A 17,987-nucleotide genomic window follows, 5' to 3' on the forward strand; every position below is an offset into this window, starting at 1 on the left:
GAGGTGTACTATACAGAGAGCAGATTTCTGAGAGGGATACTATACAGAGAGCAGGTTTCTGTGAGAGATACTGTAGAGAGAGCAGCTTTCTGTGTGGGATTCTCCACAGTGAGCAGCTTTCTGTGAGGGTTACTGTACAGAGAGCAGCTTTCTGTGAGGGTTACTGTACAGAGAGCAGCTTTCTGTGAGAGATACTCTACAGAGAGCAGCTTTCTGTGAGAGATACTGTACAGAGAGCAGCTTTCTGTCAGAGATACTGTACAGAGAGCAGCTTTCTGTCAGAGATACTGTACAGAGAGCAGCTTTCTGAGAGAAATACTGTAGAGAGAGCAGCTTTCTGTGGGAGATGCTCTACAGAGAACAGCTTTCTGTGAGAGATATTGTCCAAAGAGCAGCTTTCTGTGAGAGATACTGTACACAGAGCAGCTTTCTGAGAGAGGTACTGTACAGAGAGCAGGTTTCTGTGAGTGATCCTGTACAGAGAGCAGCTTTCTGAGAGAGATACTGTACAGAGAACAGCTTTCTGTGAGAGATACTGTACACAGAGCAGCTTTCTGAGAGAGGTACTGTACAGAGAGCAGGTTTCTGTGAGTGATCCTGTACAGAGAGCAGCTTTCTGAGAGAGATACTGTACAGAGAACAGCTTTCTGTGAGGGATACTGTTCAGAGAGCTGCTTTCTGAGAGACATATTGTGCAGAGAGCAGCTTTCAGTGAGCAGTATTGTACAGACAGCAGCTTTCTGTGTGGGGAATTGTACAGACCGCAGCTTTTGGTGAGAGATATACTGAGCAGCTTTCTGCCAGAGATACACTGAGCAGCTTCCTGGCAAAAGTACAGTACTCCTAGATTATCCTTTTTTTTGAAAATATGGAGGGGCAGGGTGACAAGAATGTTAGCAAGGACCATCCTGGTGATAAAATTGTTGGTGGTAAATGCAGAAGAAAGGCTAATACATTGGAAGAGAAGCTAGATATTATGGAACATTTTGAGTGTAAGGAGACGATAAGAGATATAGCTTGCTTAATGATGGAGTCTACCATGATAACCCTCTGTCCCTGCATTAACAATATTTTTTAAATGTGCTGTGTTAAATTTACTTTTGCTTCATTGATGAATATGATTCACACCTTCATTCAGGCTCTACTATACTTTGCGTTAGGCTTTTGGGTGAGTTTTGAGCAATTGTGAGTGATATTTGTTGCTGACTTGCCCCTTATCCCACTTTTCCCATGGGCCCCATTATTTATATTGAACGACTTTCCAGTAAGTGAGGTTTCACTGGAACAGAACTGTGGTGTTACAGGAGAACTACTGTATGTCCTTTGGACTTTTGGAATGCATACTCAACAACTTCACTCCACCTCCCTGGAATGAATAAGAGTGTTCACAGGAAGTTAAATGAATAAAATTTTCTTTCAAGTCCCCTTCGCTTCTCCCGGAGAATCCGGGTCAACTCAAGTTGAACCCAACCATCAATTATTTTGCTGAAACAGCTGAGCTACTGAGTAATCAGTCTTCGGAAATTTCCAACACATTGACAAGGAACCAAGAGTCCATTTGCTTTGAAGTAAAAATCTATTTTGTTTTCTTCCATCCATGTTGCGCCTTGTGATCTGGAGGCAGTAATTGAAATTAATGTTTAATGAGCTCTCAACCTCAGTGAGGCGGAATTTGGAAGCACAGAAGGCTTCGCAGCTCCCTCCCTGCCCCATCCATCCTGTGTAGGTCGAGGAAGTGAGGTGACGGGTTGCCCTGGTAGTTCGAAATGTTGATTTTAAAATAGTTCAGACTGTTACGTCTTGTCATGCTAATACATAGCAAAGCAACATGCGTTTTGCTGGAATAATTAATTGGAGAGAACAAGTTGAACCTAATTGTGAAGAAAAGTAAAAAATGAAAAGAATTCCTGTAACCTGCAGCTTTTGTGCAGTGTCATTTTAATTAGGTTTCTAAATTGTAACCTGCACCATATGACGTTCACCCTTCACTCCTGCCCGTGCTGGCTTACACTGACGCTGTCCCTGTATCCTGTAGATTTTGCAATTGTTTTCAAATTCCCAACAAGGTTGGAATGAACGAGATGACGACACTTCCTAGATCATTTTCAAACAGAAAATTGAGAAAAAGTTTGTGTCTTCTGATGAAACGACATTGAGGCAAAACATTATCTCTGTTTCTCACTCTGTTGCTGCTACCAGCAGGGTGGCATGGTGCACAGTGGTTAGCACTGCTGCCTCACAGCGCCAGAGACCTGGGTTCAATTCCCGCCTCAGGCGACTGACTGTGTGGAGTTTGCACATTCTCCCCGTGTCTGCGTGGGTTTCCTCCGGGTGCTCCGGTTTCCTCCCACAGTCCAAAGATGTGCAGCTCAGGTGAATTGGCCATGCTAAATTGCCCGTAGTGTTAGGTAAGGGGTAAATGTAGAGGTATGGGTGGGTTGCGCTTCGGCGGGGCGGTGTGGACTTGTTGGGCCGAAGGGCCTGTTTCCACACTGTAAGTAATCTAATCTAATCTACCATACCTGTCAAGCTGTTCCAACGCTGACTTTGTATATTTGGGGTTTTCCAGCACCTGCATGATTTTGCCTTTGTACTTTCCACATGGTAGATGGCTGGATTTCTCCGTATTAATGCTGTCCACCCTTGTTTCCAATTCCCTGCATGGCCTTTCCTTCCCTATGTCTGTAACCTCCAGCAGCTTCTGTCCCATGGTCAATATGGGTGGAGCTGGAGAAGCACAGCAAGTCAGACCCAATCCTCAGATGCTCTCTGACCTGTATGTATTGACTCTGGCTTCCAGCATCTGTGGTCCTTATTGCCTCTGAGCTCCAATTATTCCAGCATTGACAGCCAAAGACTTCAGCTACCTGGACCTCTGCACTTCTTTCTTCTCCTTTAAGACATTGCTTAAAATCCTTACGTCCTTAAACCTCTTTGACTGTGCCTTTGGCCACCTATCCTAATTTCTCTTTAGATTACTCGGTGTTGAATTTGGTTTAACTCTGTTCCTGAGAAGCACCTTAAGGCTATGTTTTATTTTGTCTGTTAAAGGTGCTATGTCAATAGATAAATGCGCATATTTAAAAATTCATCGGATGTGGCTGTCACTGACCAGGCCAATGTTTATTACCCATGCCTAATTGCCCCAGAGGGCAGTTAAGAGACAACTGTATTGCAGTAGGCCTGGAGTCACATGTAGGTCAGATCAGGGAAGGATGGTAGTTTCCTTCCCTAAAGGACATCAATGAACAAGATGGGTTTTTCCCTTGGCTATCCATGGTCATCATTAGATTCATATTCCAGATTTTTCTTTCTTCGAGAGATTCAAATCTGGGTCCCCAGAACATTACCTGGGCCTCTGAATTAATTGTCTTGTTATAATACAAGGAAGCTATCAACGTCCCACACACATTACAATAGTTTAAGAAATTGAGTATAGGAGCTGGGGACATTGGTGAGGCCTCTTCTGGAATACTGTGTCCAGTTCTGGTCACCCAGTTATAGGAAGGATATTATGATGCTGCAGAGGGTTCAGAAGAGATTTACCAGGATGTTGCTAAGTATGGAAGGTATGAGTTATAAAGAAAGGGTGGATAGACTTGGGACCTTTTTCCACTGGAGCATGGGAGGTTGAGACGTGACCTTATCGCAGTTTATAAAATCTTAAGAGCTATCGATAGTGGGTACCTTTTCCCTAGGATGGGGGATTTTGAGACTAAAGGGCACATTTTTAAGGTGAGAAGAAATAGATTTTAAAAAGGGGCAAATTGTTTGTGAATGGGATGAACTTCCTAAGGGTGAATGTGGGCACAATTACAACTTGGACATTTGGATAAGGACATGAATAGGAAAGGTTTGGAGGAAAATGAACCAGGAGCAGGCAAGTGGGGCTAGTTTAGTTTGGAATTATGGTTGGCATGGACTGGTTGGACCAAAGGGTCTCTCTGTGCTGTATGACTCTAAGAAGCTGCAAATGCTGTTAGTTGCAGAAGATGTATCGGCATTTTGAGAGAAGGCAATGACAAAGTGATAATGTCAGTAACCTCAAGGCTGATGCTCCAGGGACATGGGTTCAGATACAAGAAGAGCTGGAGGAATTTCAATTCTGTGTATAAAATCTGGTATTGAAAGCTAGTCTTAATAATTGTGAAACTGCCATTGATTGTTGTGAAAACCCATCGTGTTTAAGTTGAGTTAGAGAAGAGAATTCATTGTCCTTACCTGGTCTCCAGAACTACAGCAATGTGGTTGACTCTGAAATGGCATAGCAATCCACTCAGGTCAAGATGAGGTAGCGATGCCCTTTTAAAAGGGGTTTGAAATTGCTGGCTAGCTTTTGGAAAATATAGAAGGAAGTAAGATGAAGATACAACAACAGATTGACAAACAGGCTGTACTCATAGCTCCGAGCAAACATCTGGAATACTTAGAAATGAATGTAATGGTTATACTGGAGCTGTAAAATGAAGTATGTAAGATGGGTTGGACCAGTATGTATCATTTGTACGTTTTATTGTTTTTTTCCTTTTTGGTTATCCTTTGTTGTTGCAGCTTACTTGTAATACTTCAAGGACTCCATTATGCCTGTCATAATGGGCTGCCTGTACACATTCCTGATGAAGAGCTTTTGCCCAAAATGCCAATTTTCCTGCTCCTCAAATGCTGCCTGACCTGCTGTGCTTTTCCAGCACCACTCTAATCTTGCCTGTACACATTGTTGTGCCTCTGCCTGGCAGTTAAGGCAGTGGGGAGCTGGAAACAACATAATGACAGAAATAAAATGACTCCGTGATCGTCAATGATGTGATACCTCTCCTGACGCAGATATTCATGTTCCAACTATTGAGAGGCCTGGCTTATTGCCACAAGCGCAAGGTTCTACATCGAGACCTGAAGCCACAGAACCTACTCATTAATGAACGAGGAGAGTTAAAACTGGCTGATTTCGGTAAGTTGCCTCATTCCCATCATTTGCTCTTGTTTTCACATTTTGCTCACATCATTAAACTGGGACACTAAGACCAAGGGTTGATCAATGCAGAAATCCTCTGCCCTCTTGGTGCCAGCTACATTTATGAGCCGGATATTCACTCATAGTGTCGCAGGCAGTGAGTGGAACCGGGCAAGGTGATGTGAGTGACGGCTACGTTTGGTGAGTGTTGACAATTGAAAGGTGGAATGGCCAAAGGAGAGCAGCTCAGAGAGTGCGTCTGGAAAGTATTCTCAGGTTAGTATTGTAGAGAAGGCCCAGGTTTGATCAGTTATGAGGCAAGCGAACAACAGCTGGGTTCCGAAGATTAAACTGCAATTACGCGAAGCAATATTTAAATTTAGAAGATTAAATCGTGATTTGATTAGAGTTTCCAAGGTATTTATTTAAGAAGAACTGGATGTTGCAGGGACTGCAGGTTTGAGTTATAAGGAGCGGCTGGATAGGCTGAGATGTTTTCCCTGGAGCATATGAGGGTGACCTTATAGAGATTTATAAAATCATGAGGGGCATGGATCGGGTGAATAGTTAAGGTCCTTTTCCAAGGGTAAGGGAATCCAAAAGTAGAGGACATAGGTTTAAGGTGAGAGGGGATAGATTTAAAACGGACCTAAAGGGATAATGTTTTCACACAGAGGGTAATAAGTGTACAGAATGAGCTGCCAGAGGAAGTGGTGGAGGCTGGTACAATTAGAACATTTAAAAGACGTTTGAACAGGTACATGGATAGGAAAGGATTAGAGGGAGATGGAACAAATGCAAGCAAATGGGACTAGTTCAGTTTGGGATATCTGGTCGGCATAGACAAGTTGGATTGAAGGGTCTGTTTCTGTGATGTGTGATCCAATGACTCTGTGGTTGGGTAAGTCAAGATCAATTATTTCTGCTGGCTAAGGGCCTAGGACCAAACAGTATACTAAACATTGAGGACAAGTTTTTACAACAGGAAAGTTAATTTCGTTAGTGAAGGAATGGTAAAACTCTGCTTAGAGGGCACTTAGCTATGCAGAGTCAATTGTTCATTTTTAATCTGAAGTTGATCCCGTTTTTGTTAGTTATGAAGAGATGTTAGCCAAAGGTGGAGCTACACAAAATCTATATTCCCTCTTTTGTTTTCATTTGCACAGACCTCTGACATCCTAATGTGGCAGCAACTTCCCAAACCAGAAGTCTGTGATGGGAATGTTAATTTGGCATAAGGGATCCTTGGGGAGTCTGTGCAGCTTAGAGAGAGCATTGTAGATCAGCCATGATCTCATTGACTGACGTTAGAGGATCTAGGGGCTAAATAGCCTCCCTCATGTTCCTTAGGTTAACTTTCAACTCATTGAAAACCCTTCACTTACACAGAGCTCACTCACATCTGTTACAGCTCCACAGTTTAACCAATGTTTGCAATAAGTCATTTAATTCTGGACCAATACAACCCTTTGTGTGGTCTGGATGTATCTGTCAGCTCTTGTCTCGCATATTCAGGAAGTCACTTCAGTTTGTTTTTAAAATACAGTCCCAAACCCTCATGGAATCTTGGTTTGGAAAACTTGGCCAATTTCTGACATTTGTCCATTAAAAACAGCAATATTGGCCTTGATCTTTAAATGCTGGCTTCCTTTTAGTTGAAAGCGTGCTAGCTAAGGGCCTGGCTACAGATGCACTCTATCTCCTTGCTCTCAGCATTAATATAATCCACACACTAGCTGCTTAGCCAACTGGGCTCCATGTGCCAGGATTTCTCACCACTGCTGACATAAGTCATTTTCTTTTATATTCTGTAACAGGATATGGGCATCATTGCAATTCACTACCATTCCTAATTTCCCCTCAGAAGGTGGTGGTGAGCTGCCTACTTAGACAGCTTGTGTGTGTGTGTGTGTGTGTGTGTGTTTGTGAGTGAGTGTGTATGTGTGTGTGAGTGTGAGTAGGTGAATAAGCGAGTGTATATGTATCTGAGTGTGTATGAGTGCACATCATACAGTGTGACAGGATTTAGTTACTGGAAATGGGCATCATTGTGGATGTGAGCTGTAAGTAGGAAATACTTCTGAATGTCATTTTGTAATCTGGTGTGTGGATAGTTATCAAGAAGGAATTGGGTACCACAAGCCAGTGCCACGGTGAGTGTGAACAGGGGAGGCAGCCTGCTGCTTTGTACCGTGCCAGTCAGTTGATTGCCAATGGGGCGAAGATGAACTGTGGTTAGCAACCCACACCCCCATCAGTTGAAAGGCAAAGAAAGCAAGTGTATGGAGATGGTACCACCTCCAGGTTTAAGTGGAAATGTATTCCCTTTCCTGGTCAAAATCCTGGGACTCCCTCTCTAACAGCTCTATGGGTGCACCTTTACCCACATGGACTGCACTGGTTCATGAAAACAGCTCACCACCTTCATGAGGGGCAATTAGGGATGGCAGTAAATGCCAGCAATGCCAACATTATAAGAATGAATTGGCTTCCTTCCTCCGCTCCACTGGATTTCTAAGCTGAGGCACTAATTAGTGTCAATAAATACCCCAATTGAAGGCTCAACTTTGCCTTCCTGTCCCCAGTGTCAATAAATATGAAGGAGAAACACCCCTGTGGGGTGAACATTTCTGACAAGAGTGGAACTAATGGACACAGATCCAATGAACACAGTGTTCAACACTCATCAGTGTCTAAGCAAGCAAATGTATGTGGTGGATGGTGATACTGTAAGACTCGTGAATACACTCAAACACCATTAACTGTTTCCCATTTCTGTTTAGGTCTGGCCAGAGCCAAATCTGTTCCAACTAAGACCTATTCCAATGAAGTGGTAACCTTGTGGTACCGACCCCCAGATGTCCTCATGGGCTCCACAGAATACTCAACGCAGATCGATATGTGGTGAGTGGACAGCAGAAAATTAACATGCTGACACGTCTCCAACCCTTTAGATTTTACTGCCAGGACCCTTCTAACAATCAATGGGGTGGCATCAATAACTCTGTGGGAAATAGACAATAATCTAAGATTCATACACTGTGTATCCAGGATTTTCATTCATATGACAACTTTTAACATGTCCCACAGTGCTTTATAGCCAATGGTGTGCAGTCATTGTGTAGGAAATAAGGTAACCAAATTGCACACAGCAAGATCCCACAAGCATCAATGAGATAAGTGCCCAGATAATTTGTTTTTAGTAATGTTGTTTAAGCAGGGCACTAAGGGTAACTTCTATTATTGTTTAAAATATCCATACAATATTTTACAAAAAATGGCATGGACTTCAGTTTAGCACATCATCTCAAAGGCAGTGATTTCAACAATTCTGTATACTCTCAGATACTCTCAGACTGCACTAGGAGAATCAACCTACATTTATATGTTCAGGCCTCCAGAGTAGGACTTGGACCTTTAACCTTCTGACTTAGAGCTTAGAGCAATATCTGTCATGTTATGTCTTGCAATATATGTGCACTATCCCTTTAAGAATATATGGTGATACATGAAAAGCTCATGATGTCATTACAGTACTATGGCATGTGACCGAATGGTTAAAAAGGTTCCTGTCTTTATCTAACTGAGCTCTGTCCTCTAGCAGCACGACATGCTACAGTACATCTGAAAATCTTCACATGAACCTAAACAGCAAGTGCCTCTGATTATCGTTGTACATACCAGGACTTAGAAAAAGAGTTCATTGAATTCTTCAGAATTATGTGATTCAGTGTTGTCTCTACATTATAGGAGGTAACATGAGAAACACAGTGTGACAGATAATCACCACTTCACACCCTGGTGGTAACCATCAGTTACTGCTTATTAAAAAGTCCCCATGAAACATGACATAGTCGGAAATCACACAACACCAGTTTAGAGTCCAACAAGTTTATCTGAAATCACAAGCTTTCGGTACGCTGCTCTTTCATCAGATGAAGTGGTTCAATGAAGGAACAGAGCTTGTGATTTCAAATAAACCTGTTGGACTATAACCTGGTGTCGTGTGACTTCTGACTTTGTCCACCCCAGTCCAACACCAGCACCTCCACATCATAAAGATTACATAGTGCTGGTTTGTAAAACATTTTGACAACCAACCACAATAAGCTTGTGTAAACAGATCTCCAATTTAAGTAGCCTGGAGGCATGCTTATCCTCTTTCTGTTTAAGGTTAAGACTTATCAAGCTAGTCCTGTGGGGAATCCCCTTACCCGTACAAATCCAGGGAGGAAACAGCCTAATGGCATTAACGGTGAACTGTTAATCCAGAAACTCAGGTAATATCTTGGGTCCAGGTTTGGATCCCACCATGGCTGATGAATTCAAAAATAAAATCTGGAATTAAGAGTCTGATGATGACCTTGAAATCATCGTTGATGGTTGGAAAAACTCACCTGGTTCACTCATGTCCTTTAGGCAAGGAAACTGCCATCTTTTCCTGGCCTGGCCTACACATGACTCCAGACCCACTGCAATGTGGTTGACTTTCAACTGCTCTCTGGGCAATTAGGGATGGGCCATAAATGCTGGCCGAGCTAGAAACGCCCTGATCCCGTGATTGAATAAAATAACAAATTAGCCTACTGCCCTCTGAATCTGGAGATTAATGGACCTAGGCCGAGCCAGTGAATAGTTCTGATCTGTACCAAGCTTGTTGAAGTGTAGATATCTACACTTTTCATTTTTATTCATTCATAGGATGTGGGCATTGCTGGTTGGGCCAGCATTTAATGTCCATTAAGAAGGTGGTGGTGAGATGCCTTCCTGTATTGCTGCAATCCACATGCTGTAAGTAGACCCACAATGCCCTGGAGAGGGTGGCGTAATCCTTGGATTTTGTCCCAGCGACATGTTGGATAAATGGTCCGGTTCCAAATTAGGATGGTGAGTTGCTTAGAGGGAAACATGCAGGTGGTAGTGTTCCTATGTATGTGCAGCCCTTGTCCTTCTAGATGGCGTGGCCGTGGGTTTGGAAGATGCTTTCTTAGGACCCTTGGTGTATTTCCGCAGTGTGTCTTGTAAACACTGCTGTTACTATGCCTCAGTGGTAGAGGGACTGAATATTTGTGGATGTGGTATCGATGAAGCTTTAAACTGATCATATCCCAATGAATCACTCTGAAGTAGACAGAGTTGTGTAGACTATTGATCTATTCTAGACTGCGTCTATTACAGCACATAGCTCTGTTCTGGATTCAGGCCATTGTGTTGTATGTGTGGCAATCCCAATCGCCTTTTCTGTGCTCATCATTTCCAGGGGAGTTGGTTGTATTCTATATGAAATGGCTGCGGGAAGGCCTCTGTTCCCTGGGTCCACAGTGAAGGAGGAATTGCACTTAATTTTCAGGCTTTTAGGTAAGTGGAGTATTGACGAACAGTGATTGAGACACACAGAATACACTAAGCCCCAGTTCCTGATGTGATTAGCGAGTCCAGAGTTTAGCTATCCAAGTTAAATGCACTTGTGACAAAGGCATTAGTTATGCTGAAAACTATCATTAGGAAAACAATTAAGTTGAATATGTCTTTACAAAACATAACAACAATGCCTTTACAACTCTTGGATCTTGAATTATGCACCCTAGAGTTCTGAGAGAGGTTGCTGAGGAAATAGCAGAGGCATTGGTTGAGATCTTTCAAGAGTCACTGGAGTCAGGAAAGGTCCCGGATGATTGGAAGATGGCTGTAGTAACCCCCTTGTTCAAGAAAGGATCAAGGCAAAAGATGGAAAATTATAGGCCAATCAGCTTAACCTCGGTTATTGGTAAAATTCTAGAATCCATCATTAAGGATGAGGTTTCTAAATTCTTGGAAGAGCAGAGTCTGATTAGAACAAGTCAACATGGATTTAGTAAAGGGAGGTCATGCCTGACAAACCTGTTGGAATTTTTTGAAGAGGTAACAAGTAGGTTAGACCAGGGAAACCCAGTGGATGTGGTCTATCTGGACTTTCAAAAGGCCTTTGATAAGGTGCCACACGGGAGACTGCTGAGCAAGGTGAGGGCCCATGGTGTTCGAGGTGAGCTGCTGGGATGGATTGAGGATTGGCTATCTAACAGAAGGCAGAGAGTTGGGATAAAAGGTTCTTTTTCAGAATGGCAGCCGGTGACGAGCGGTGTCCCGCAGGGTTCGGTGCTGGGGCCACAGCTGTTCGCATTATATATTAATGATTTGGATGAGGGAACCGGGGGCATTCTAGCGAAGTTTGCCGATGATACAAAGTTAGGTAGACAGGCAGGTAGTACTGAGGAAGTGGGGAGGCTACAGAAGGATCTAGACAGGTTGGGAGAGTGGTCCAGGAAATGGCTGATGGAATTTAACGTGAGCAAGTGCGAGGTCTTGCACTTTGGCAAAAAGAATATAGGAATGGACTACTTTCTAAATGGTGAGAAACTTAATAAAGCCAAAGCACAAAGGGATCTGGGAGTGCTAGTCGAGGATTCTCTAAAGGTAAACATGCAGGTTGAGTCTGTGATTAAGAAAGCGAATGCAATGTTGTCTCTTATCTCAAGAGGGTTGGAATATAAAAGCAGAGATGTACTACTAAGACTTTATAAAGCTCTGGTTAGGCCCCATTTGGAGTACTGTGTCCAGTTTTGGTCCCCACACCTCAGGAAGGACATACTGGCACTGGAACGTGTCCAGCGGAGATTCACACGGATGATCCCTGGAATGACAGGTCTAGCATATGAGGAACGGCTGAGGATACTGGGATTGTATTCGTTGGAGTTTAGAAGATTAAGGGGAGATCTAATAGAGACGTACAAAATAATACATGGCTTTGAAAAGGTGGATGCTAGAAAATTGTTTCTGTTAGGCGAGGAGACCAGGACCCGTGGACACAGCCTTAGAATTAGAGGGGGTCATTTCAGAACGGAAATGCGGAGACATTTCTTCAGCCAGAGAGTGGTGGGCCTGTGGAATTCATTGCCACGGAGTGCAGTGAAGCCGGGACGCTAAATGTCTTCAAGGCCGAGATTGATAGGTTCTTGTTGTCTAGAGGAATTAAGGGCTACGGGGAGAACGCTGGCAAGTGGAGCTGAAATGCGCATCAGCCATGATTGAATGGCGGAGTGGACTCGATGGGCCGAATGGCCTTACTTCCACTCCTATGTCTTATGGTCTTAAAAGAAAATGCAAGCTACTCATTGCGATATTAGGGCAGATGACCAAAAGTTTAGTCAAAGATGTAGGTTTTCAGATAAAGGTAAAAGGATGCTGAAGGATGTTGTCTATTACAGAAAGACATAGAGAATCTGCAGAGCTGGGCTGAGAGATGACAAATGGAATTTAATGTGGAAAAGTGTGAGGTGATTCACTTTGGAAGGAGTAACAGGAATAAAGAGTACTGGGCTAATGGTAAGATTCTTGGTAGTGTGGAAGAGCAGAGATATCTCGGTGTTCTTGTACATAGATCCCTGAAAGTTGCCACCCAGGTTGTTAGGGTTGTTAAGAAGGCATACGGTGTATTAGCTTTTATTGGTAGAGGGCTTGAGTTTTAGAGCCACGAGGTCATGCTGCCGCTTACAAAACACTGGTGCAGCCGCACTTGAAGTATTGCATCCAGTTCTGGTCACTGCACGACAGGAAGGATGTGGAAGCTTTGGAAAAAGATGTTTCCTGGTATGGAGGGAAGGTCTTACGAGGAAAGGCTGAGGGACTTGAGGCTGTTTTCATCAGAGAGAAGAAGGTTGAGAGGTGACTTAATTGAGACATATAAGATAATCAGAGGGTTAGATAGAGTGGACAGTGAGAGCCTTTTTCCTCAGCTGGTAATGGCTAGCACGAGGGGACATAGCTATAAATTGAGGGGTGATAGATATAGGACAGATGTCAGAGGTAGTTTCTTTACTCAGAGAGTAATAGGGGTGTGGAATACACTGCCTGCAACAGCAGTAAACTCGCCAACTTTAAGGGCAGTTAAATGGTCATTGGATAAACATAAGGATGAAAGTGGAATAGTGTAGGCGTCAGATTGTTTCCACAGGTCAGTGCAACATTGAGGACCGAAGGGCCTGTATTACATTGTAACGTTCTATGTAATATTCTATATTCAATAAAATACCACAGATGCTTGAAAACTGAAATAAAACAGAAAATGCAGGAGAGACTCAAAGTTCTGACAGCAAAAGGGATGTTTAGGGAGGGAATACCAAAGCTTGGAGCTCAGGCAGCTGAAGGCACACCCACCAGTGGTGGAGCGATTACAACTGGCAATGCACAAGTGAGCCAGAATTAAAGGATTGCAGATATCTTAGAGGATTATGGGCTGGTGGGGATTACAGTAGATAAGGCCATAGAAGGTTTTGAAAGTAAAGGTGAGAAACTTTGGCTTGTTGCTTGACTGGGAGCCAGTGAAAATAGGATCAATAGGGGAATGGGACTTCCTGTGAGTTAAGGCATTGGCAGCTGAAATTTGGATCACCTCAGGTTTATGGAAGGTTGAACATGGGAGACCAGCCAGGCATGTTTCGGAATAATTGAGTTAAAGGTAAGAAGCCCTAATGGTTTCAGCAGCAGGTGAACTGAGACGGAACTGAGTATTGTTAGGGAAGTGAAAAGATGAAAGTGAATCTTAGTTAAGGTACAATATGTGTTTGAAAACTCATGCAAGGGTCAGATAACACACCAGGGCTCCACATTGCTGGCTTTATTTTAAGAGTCTTAACAGGGACACAGTCACAATCAGTATTTAGCGACAACCTTTTCTCTAAAATCCAGTTTCTCTGGATCAATATGGAATGGATGGAAGAACTCAGAGCTTCAATCAATTGTGACGACCATAAGATGTGGGAGAAGACCATCCGGCCCGTTGTGTCTGCTCTGCCGTTCAATGAGACCATGGCTGATCTGATAATCCTCAACTCCATTTATCCTCATAACCCTTCATTCTCCTACTGAGTAAAAGTGCAATTAATTATCTTTAATATTTTATTCTGCAAATGTCTTGTTCCAGGGACTCCAGCAGAAGACACATGGCCGGGAATTACATCCAATGAAGAATTCAAGGCTTATAATTTTCCTTACTACCGACCACAACCAATGATACATCATGTTCCCAGGTACACTGCAAGCCATCGTCCTTATTTGTCCCTTTACTGTAAATCAAGTATTTGCTAGAGTTTACTGCATATCAGGCCATTCTGCCCACTATGTCTAAACTGTTACTATTTTTTTTAATGTGAACTGGGCTTTGCTGACAAGGATGCCCATTCCTAATTGCCCCTGATCTGAGTGGCTCACTACAGCTTCATCAGAGTGCAGTGAAAAGTCAATTACGTTGCTATGGGTCTGGAGTCACATAATTGCCAGACCAGGGAAGGATGGCAGATTTCCTTCCTTGAAGGGCATTAGAGAATCAGATTATTTTTAACAACAATCAGTGATAGTTTTGTACCCAACACTATGAGATTGGTCTTGATTTCCACCATCATTAATTTCACCCAGCTGTCTTGGTGAGGATTTGTCTCCCCAGGGTGTTTGGGTGGTATGGTGGCTCAATGTTTAATACTGCTGCCTCACAGCGCTAGGAACCCTGGTTTGATTCACCCCTTGGGCGAATGCCTTTGTGGAGTTTGCACATTTTCCCCGGGTCTGCGTGGTTTTCTCCTGTGTGCTCCAGTTTCCTCCCACCATCCAAAGATGTACAGGTTAGGTGGATTGGCCACGCTAAATTACCCGCAGTATCAAGGGATATGCCGGCTAGGTAGTTTAGTTATGGGCAATGCAGGGTTACAAGGATAGGGTAGGGGGTTGGGTCTGGGTGGGGTGCTCTTCTGAGAGTCGGTGTGGACTTAATGGGCCAAATGGCCTGCTTCTTCATTGTAGGGATTCTATATTAGCCTGGGTCTTTAGATCAGTAATTCAGTTACATTATCACCACACCAGATATATAAATATATTACACATGTTATCCATAGCATTGTTCACTGTGATTTGGTGCTCTTGTCTCTGAGCCAAAAGGTTATGGTTTCAAATCTGTCTCCAGAAACCTGAGCCCATACATTTGTTATAACTGAGGAAACACTGCACTATCAGAGTTGCTGTCTTTGAGACAAGATTTTGAACTGATGTTGCACTTGGTTGCTACCAGCTGGAAGCAGGTCTTTGTTGAATAGATTGTGTTTCTGTCACATTTCTCTGACTGCTATTTTTAATGTAGCAAATTCAGATTTATTTAAAATGAGTTGGCACAGTCTCTAAAACCTGGACTGAGGAATTTTAGGTGAATATTTTAAGTGTCAATATTAGCAAGGATAACTTCAAGACTGTTTATGTCTATAATTATCTATGAAAAGATTTCAATCTCTTGAGAATGTTTCAATTTCTGTGTTTCTTCAGATTGGACGCTGAAGGTCTAGACCTTTTTGCAAACCTTTTGCTGGTAAGCAACTAAATAATTAATAAATTACAAACACATTTCTCTAACAGTATGCATTATAATGACAATTGCTTGCTTTTCCATATATTTCCACTGATGAGAATATTCTCATGCAATTTTGAATTATAGCAGGAATTGTTGTTGTTACTGAACAGGATGTGAGTATTGCTAGCCCAGTTAGTATCGATTGTCCACACGTAATTGCCCTTCAGATGGGAGGTGATGTTCCTGTAGTTGTTTGTGGCAGTGTTATAGCTACAACACTGGTTGAAGGCGGCAAGGAATTTTTCACAACAACAGCTAAGAGATGGCGATTCACCTCCGCATCAGGATGGTGTGTAGCTGAGTGGTGGACTTGTTGGAGACGGTGTGCTCATGTATCTGTTGCCCTTTGGGTAGGAAAGGAAGATTTGGAAGATACTGTGAAAATTGTCTTGATGAGTTACTGCACTGCATCTTGTAGATAATGCACAACCATCCTAGTTCTTCGAGTATCTCCACGTAACATCTTCCCCACTGGCCCGATGGTCGAAACCTTTCAGCCAGAATTGCATGAGGCAGGTTAACTATCAGCCCTGAAGGACTGAAGAACCTGTTACAAACCCCCCAAAACTCAGGATAAGAAATGCTGAGAAATTGTTCCTGCAAAGGTGTACAGAGAGGTTCCATTCTGCAATGCCACAAGCCAGCAACATGGGCATTGTTGGTGAGTGCAGCAAACAATCAGATTGCTCTGCTGCTCTGTGAGGGTTCAGCTCCTGTTGCTCAGGACTGTGTTTTGTGCAAAGCTACAAAGATCAGCAAAGGAACTGAGGGCGAAGTGAGGAAAACATTTTATGAAATGCATTGGCTGGAGGCAGATTCAATTAACCTGCTGTGCTTTTCCAGCACCACACTCTCGACACAGATTCAATTGAGACATTCAAGAGGGGGCATTGGATAAGAATAATGTGCAGGGTTATGGGAAAAACGCAGAGGATTGGCACGAGGTAACAATGCTCATTTAACAGACCAGTGCAAGCACGATGGGTGGTTGGACTTCCTCTGTGATGTAACACATCTGTCATACTGTGAGTTTACTTTTGAGACTCTTAGTGGAAACAGGCTTATTTAAATGTGGGCTTGTCTCTTCCTCTTGAACTGTGCTGCTTTCACTGAAGTTGGGTCAAGTAAGAGTGCGGGGTTTGCTGCTGGATGCTGACTGTCATTTAAATTCATTTCTCTATCTCAGTACGAGGCCAAGAAGAGGATTTCAGCTGAGGATGCTCTCCAACACCTTTATTTCAAGAACTTGGGTGAAAGAGTGCACTTTCTACCAGACAGTGAGTCTCTGCTCAGTGTGGAATCCTTTCCCTCTCTATGCCGAGATCTCGTGTTTTGCTGTTAAACTGTTTGGGGTTTCGGGGGCTCGATTGTTCTCACTAGCATTTTGAAATGTCCCAATCTGCCTGAGCACCAGGAGTAATACCATGGCTGCAACAATACACTGTTGTGACTCTGAGGTCAAAAGGTTAGGAATTTAAGCACCTCTCAAGTGACTTGAGCCTTTTATTAATACCAACACCTGCAGTGCAGTGGCTTTTGGATATGACATTAAACTAAGACCCTGCTGTACTATTCAAAGAAATTCTCCGCTCAACCAATAACAGAAAAAATATATAATCTCTTCATTGATTTATTGACTTTTGTTGAATCTTGCTCTGCACAAACCTATTGCTGCATGTCCTGTATCAATAAGACCATAAGACCAATAGAATGGTTACAGCATAGAAGAAGGCCATTCAAGCCATTGTGTCCCTGCAAGCTCTCTGGAAGAACATCTCCTGCTCTCCACCCTTTCCTTGTAACCTTTCAACTGTTATCTCAGCAAAAGATGAGCCTTCTTAAAAAGAAACACGTTTGAACTTACTTTCATCTGAGTAAGTTGGCTGTGCATTCCCAGTCCTGACCACCTGCTGTGCTTCCTTATGTTGCAATCGGTACCCATACTGTGTATTTTAAGTCTCTGTCCTCTGGTTCCATTAAGAATGGTTTCTTCCTGTCTCCTCTGTCCTGGTCCCTCATGAACATCTCCAAGAAATGTCCTTTGAACCTTCAACTTCTCCAAAATGAACAAGTCCCAGTTCCTCCAGTCTATTCATGCAACTGAAGTCCCTCAACCCTAGAACCATTCTTTTGAACCTTTTCCACACCCTCTCTCAAATTTTCACATCCTTCCTAAAACACAGTACTTAGGATTGCACACAATATCCGCTTGAAGCCAAACCTATATTATATCATTACTCGCTCGTTTGTTTTGCTCTGTGTCAATATTGATATAGCTAATATATCGCATGTTTCATTAACCATTTTCTCAACCTGCAACAGAATTATTCAATGATTTGTCTACAAATACCTCCAGGTCGCTGAGCACTAGCACCCACTCTAGAATTGTATCCTTTATGTTGTATCATTTGTTGTTCCTCCACCAATAATGGATCGCTTCACACTTCTTTGTTTTGATATTTTTCTGCCTTGTGTCTACTGATTGTAGCATCCTAGTTGCTCTTGAGAAGGTGGTGGTGACAACTAAGGGCAGGCAATAAATGCTGGGTAGCCAGCAACACCCAGGTCCCACCAGAGAATACAGAAAGGGTAGCTTCACTACATCCT

The 17,987-nt window shown here is 43.0% G+C and overlaps 1 protein-coding gene across 3 annotated transcripts in view; it reads left to right on the forward strand.

Moving 5' to 3' along the window:
- Positions 1-17,987, forward strand: part of LOC140467472 (cyclin-dependent kinase 18-like) — a 129,735-nt gene that overhangs the window by 97,155 nt on the left and 14,593 nt on the right. For all 3 annotated transcript variants that reach the window (XM_072563876.1, XM_072563875.1, XM_072563874.1), the window contains 6 exons: positions 4,825-4,948; positions 7,735-7,855; positions 10,212-10,309; positions 13,911-14,016; positions 15,296-15,338; positions 16,567-16,657. In XM_072563876.1, the coding sequence (XP_072419977.1) occupies positions 4,825-4,948; positions 7,735-7,855; positions 10,212-10,309; positions 13,911-14,016; positions 15,296-15,338; positions 16,567-16,657 (583 nt within the window). The remainder of the gene's footprint in view (positions 1-4,824; positions 4,949-7,734; positions 7,856-10,211; positions 10,310-13,910; positions 14,017-15,295; positions 15,339-16,566; positions 16,658-17,987) is intronic.

The sequence above is a fragment of the Chiloscyllium punctatum genome, chromosome 45 (genome assembly GCF_047496795.1).
Source record: "Chiloscyllium punctatum isolate Juve2018m chromosome 45, sChiPun1.3, whole genome shotgun sequence".
Taxonomy (NCBI): domain Eukaryota; kingdom Metazoa; phylum Chordata; class Chondrichthyes; order Orectolobiformes; family Hemiscylliidae; genus Chiloscyllium; species Chiloscyllium punctatum.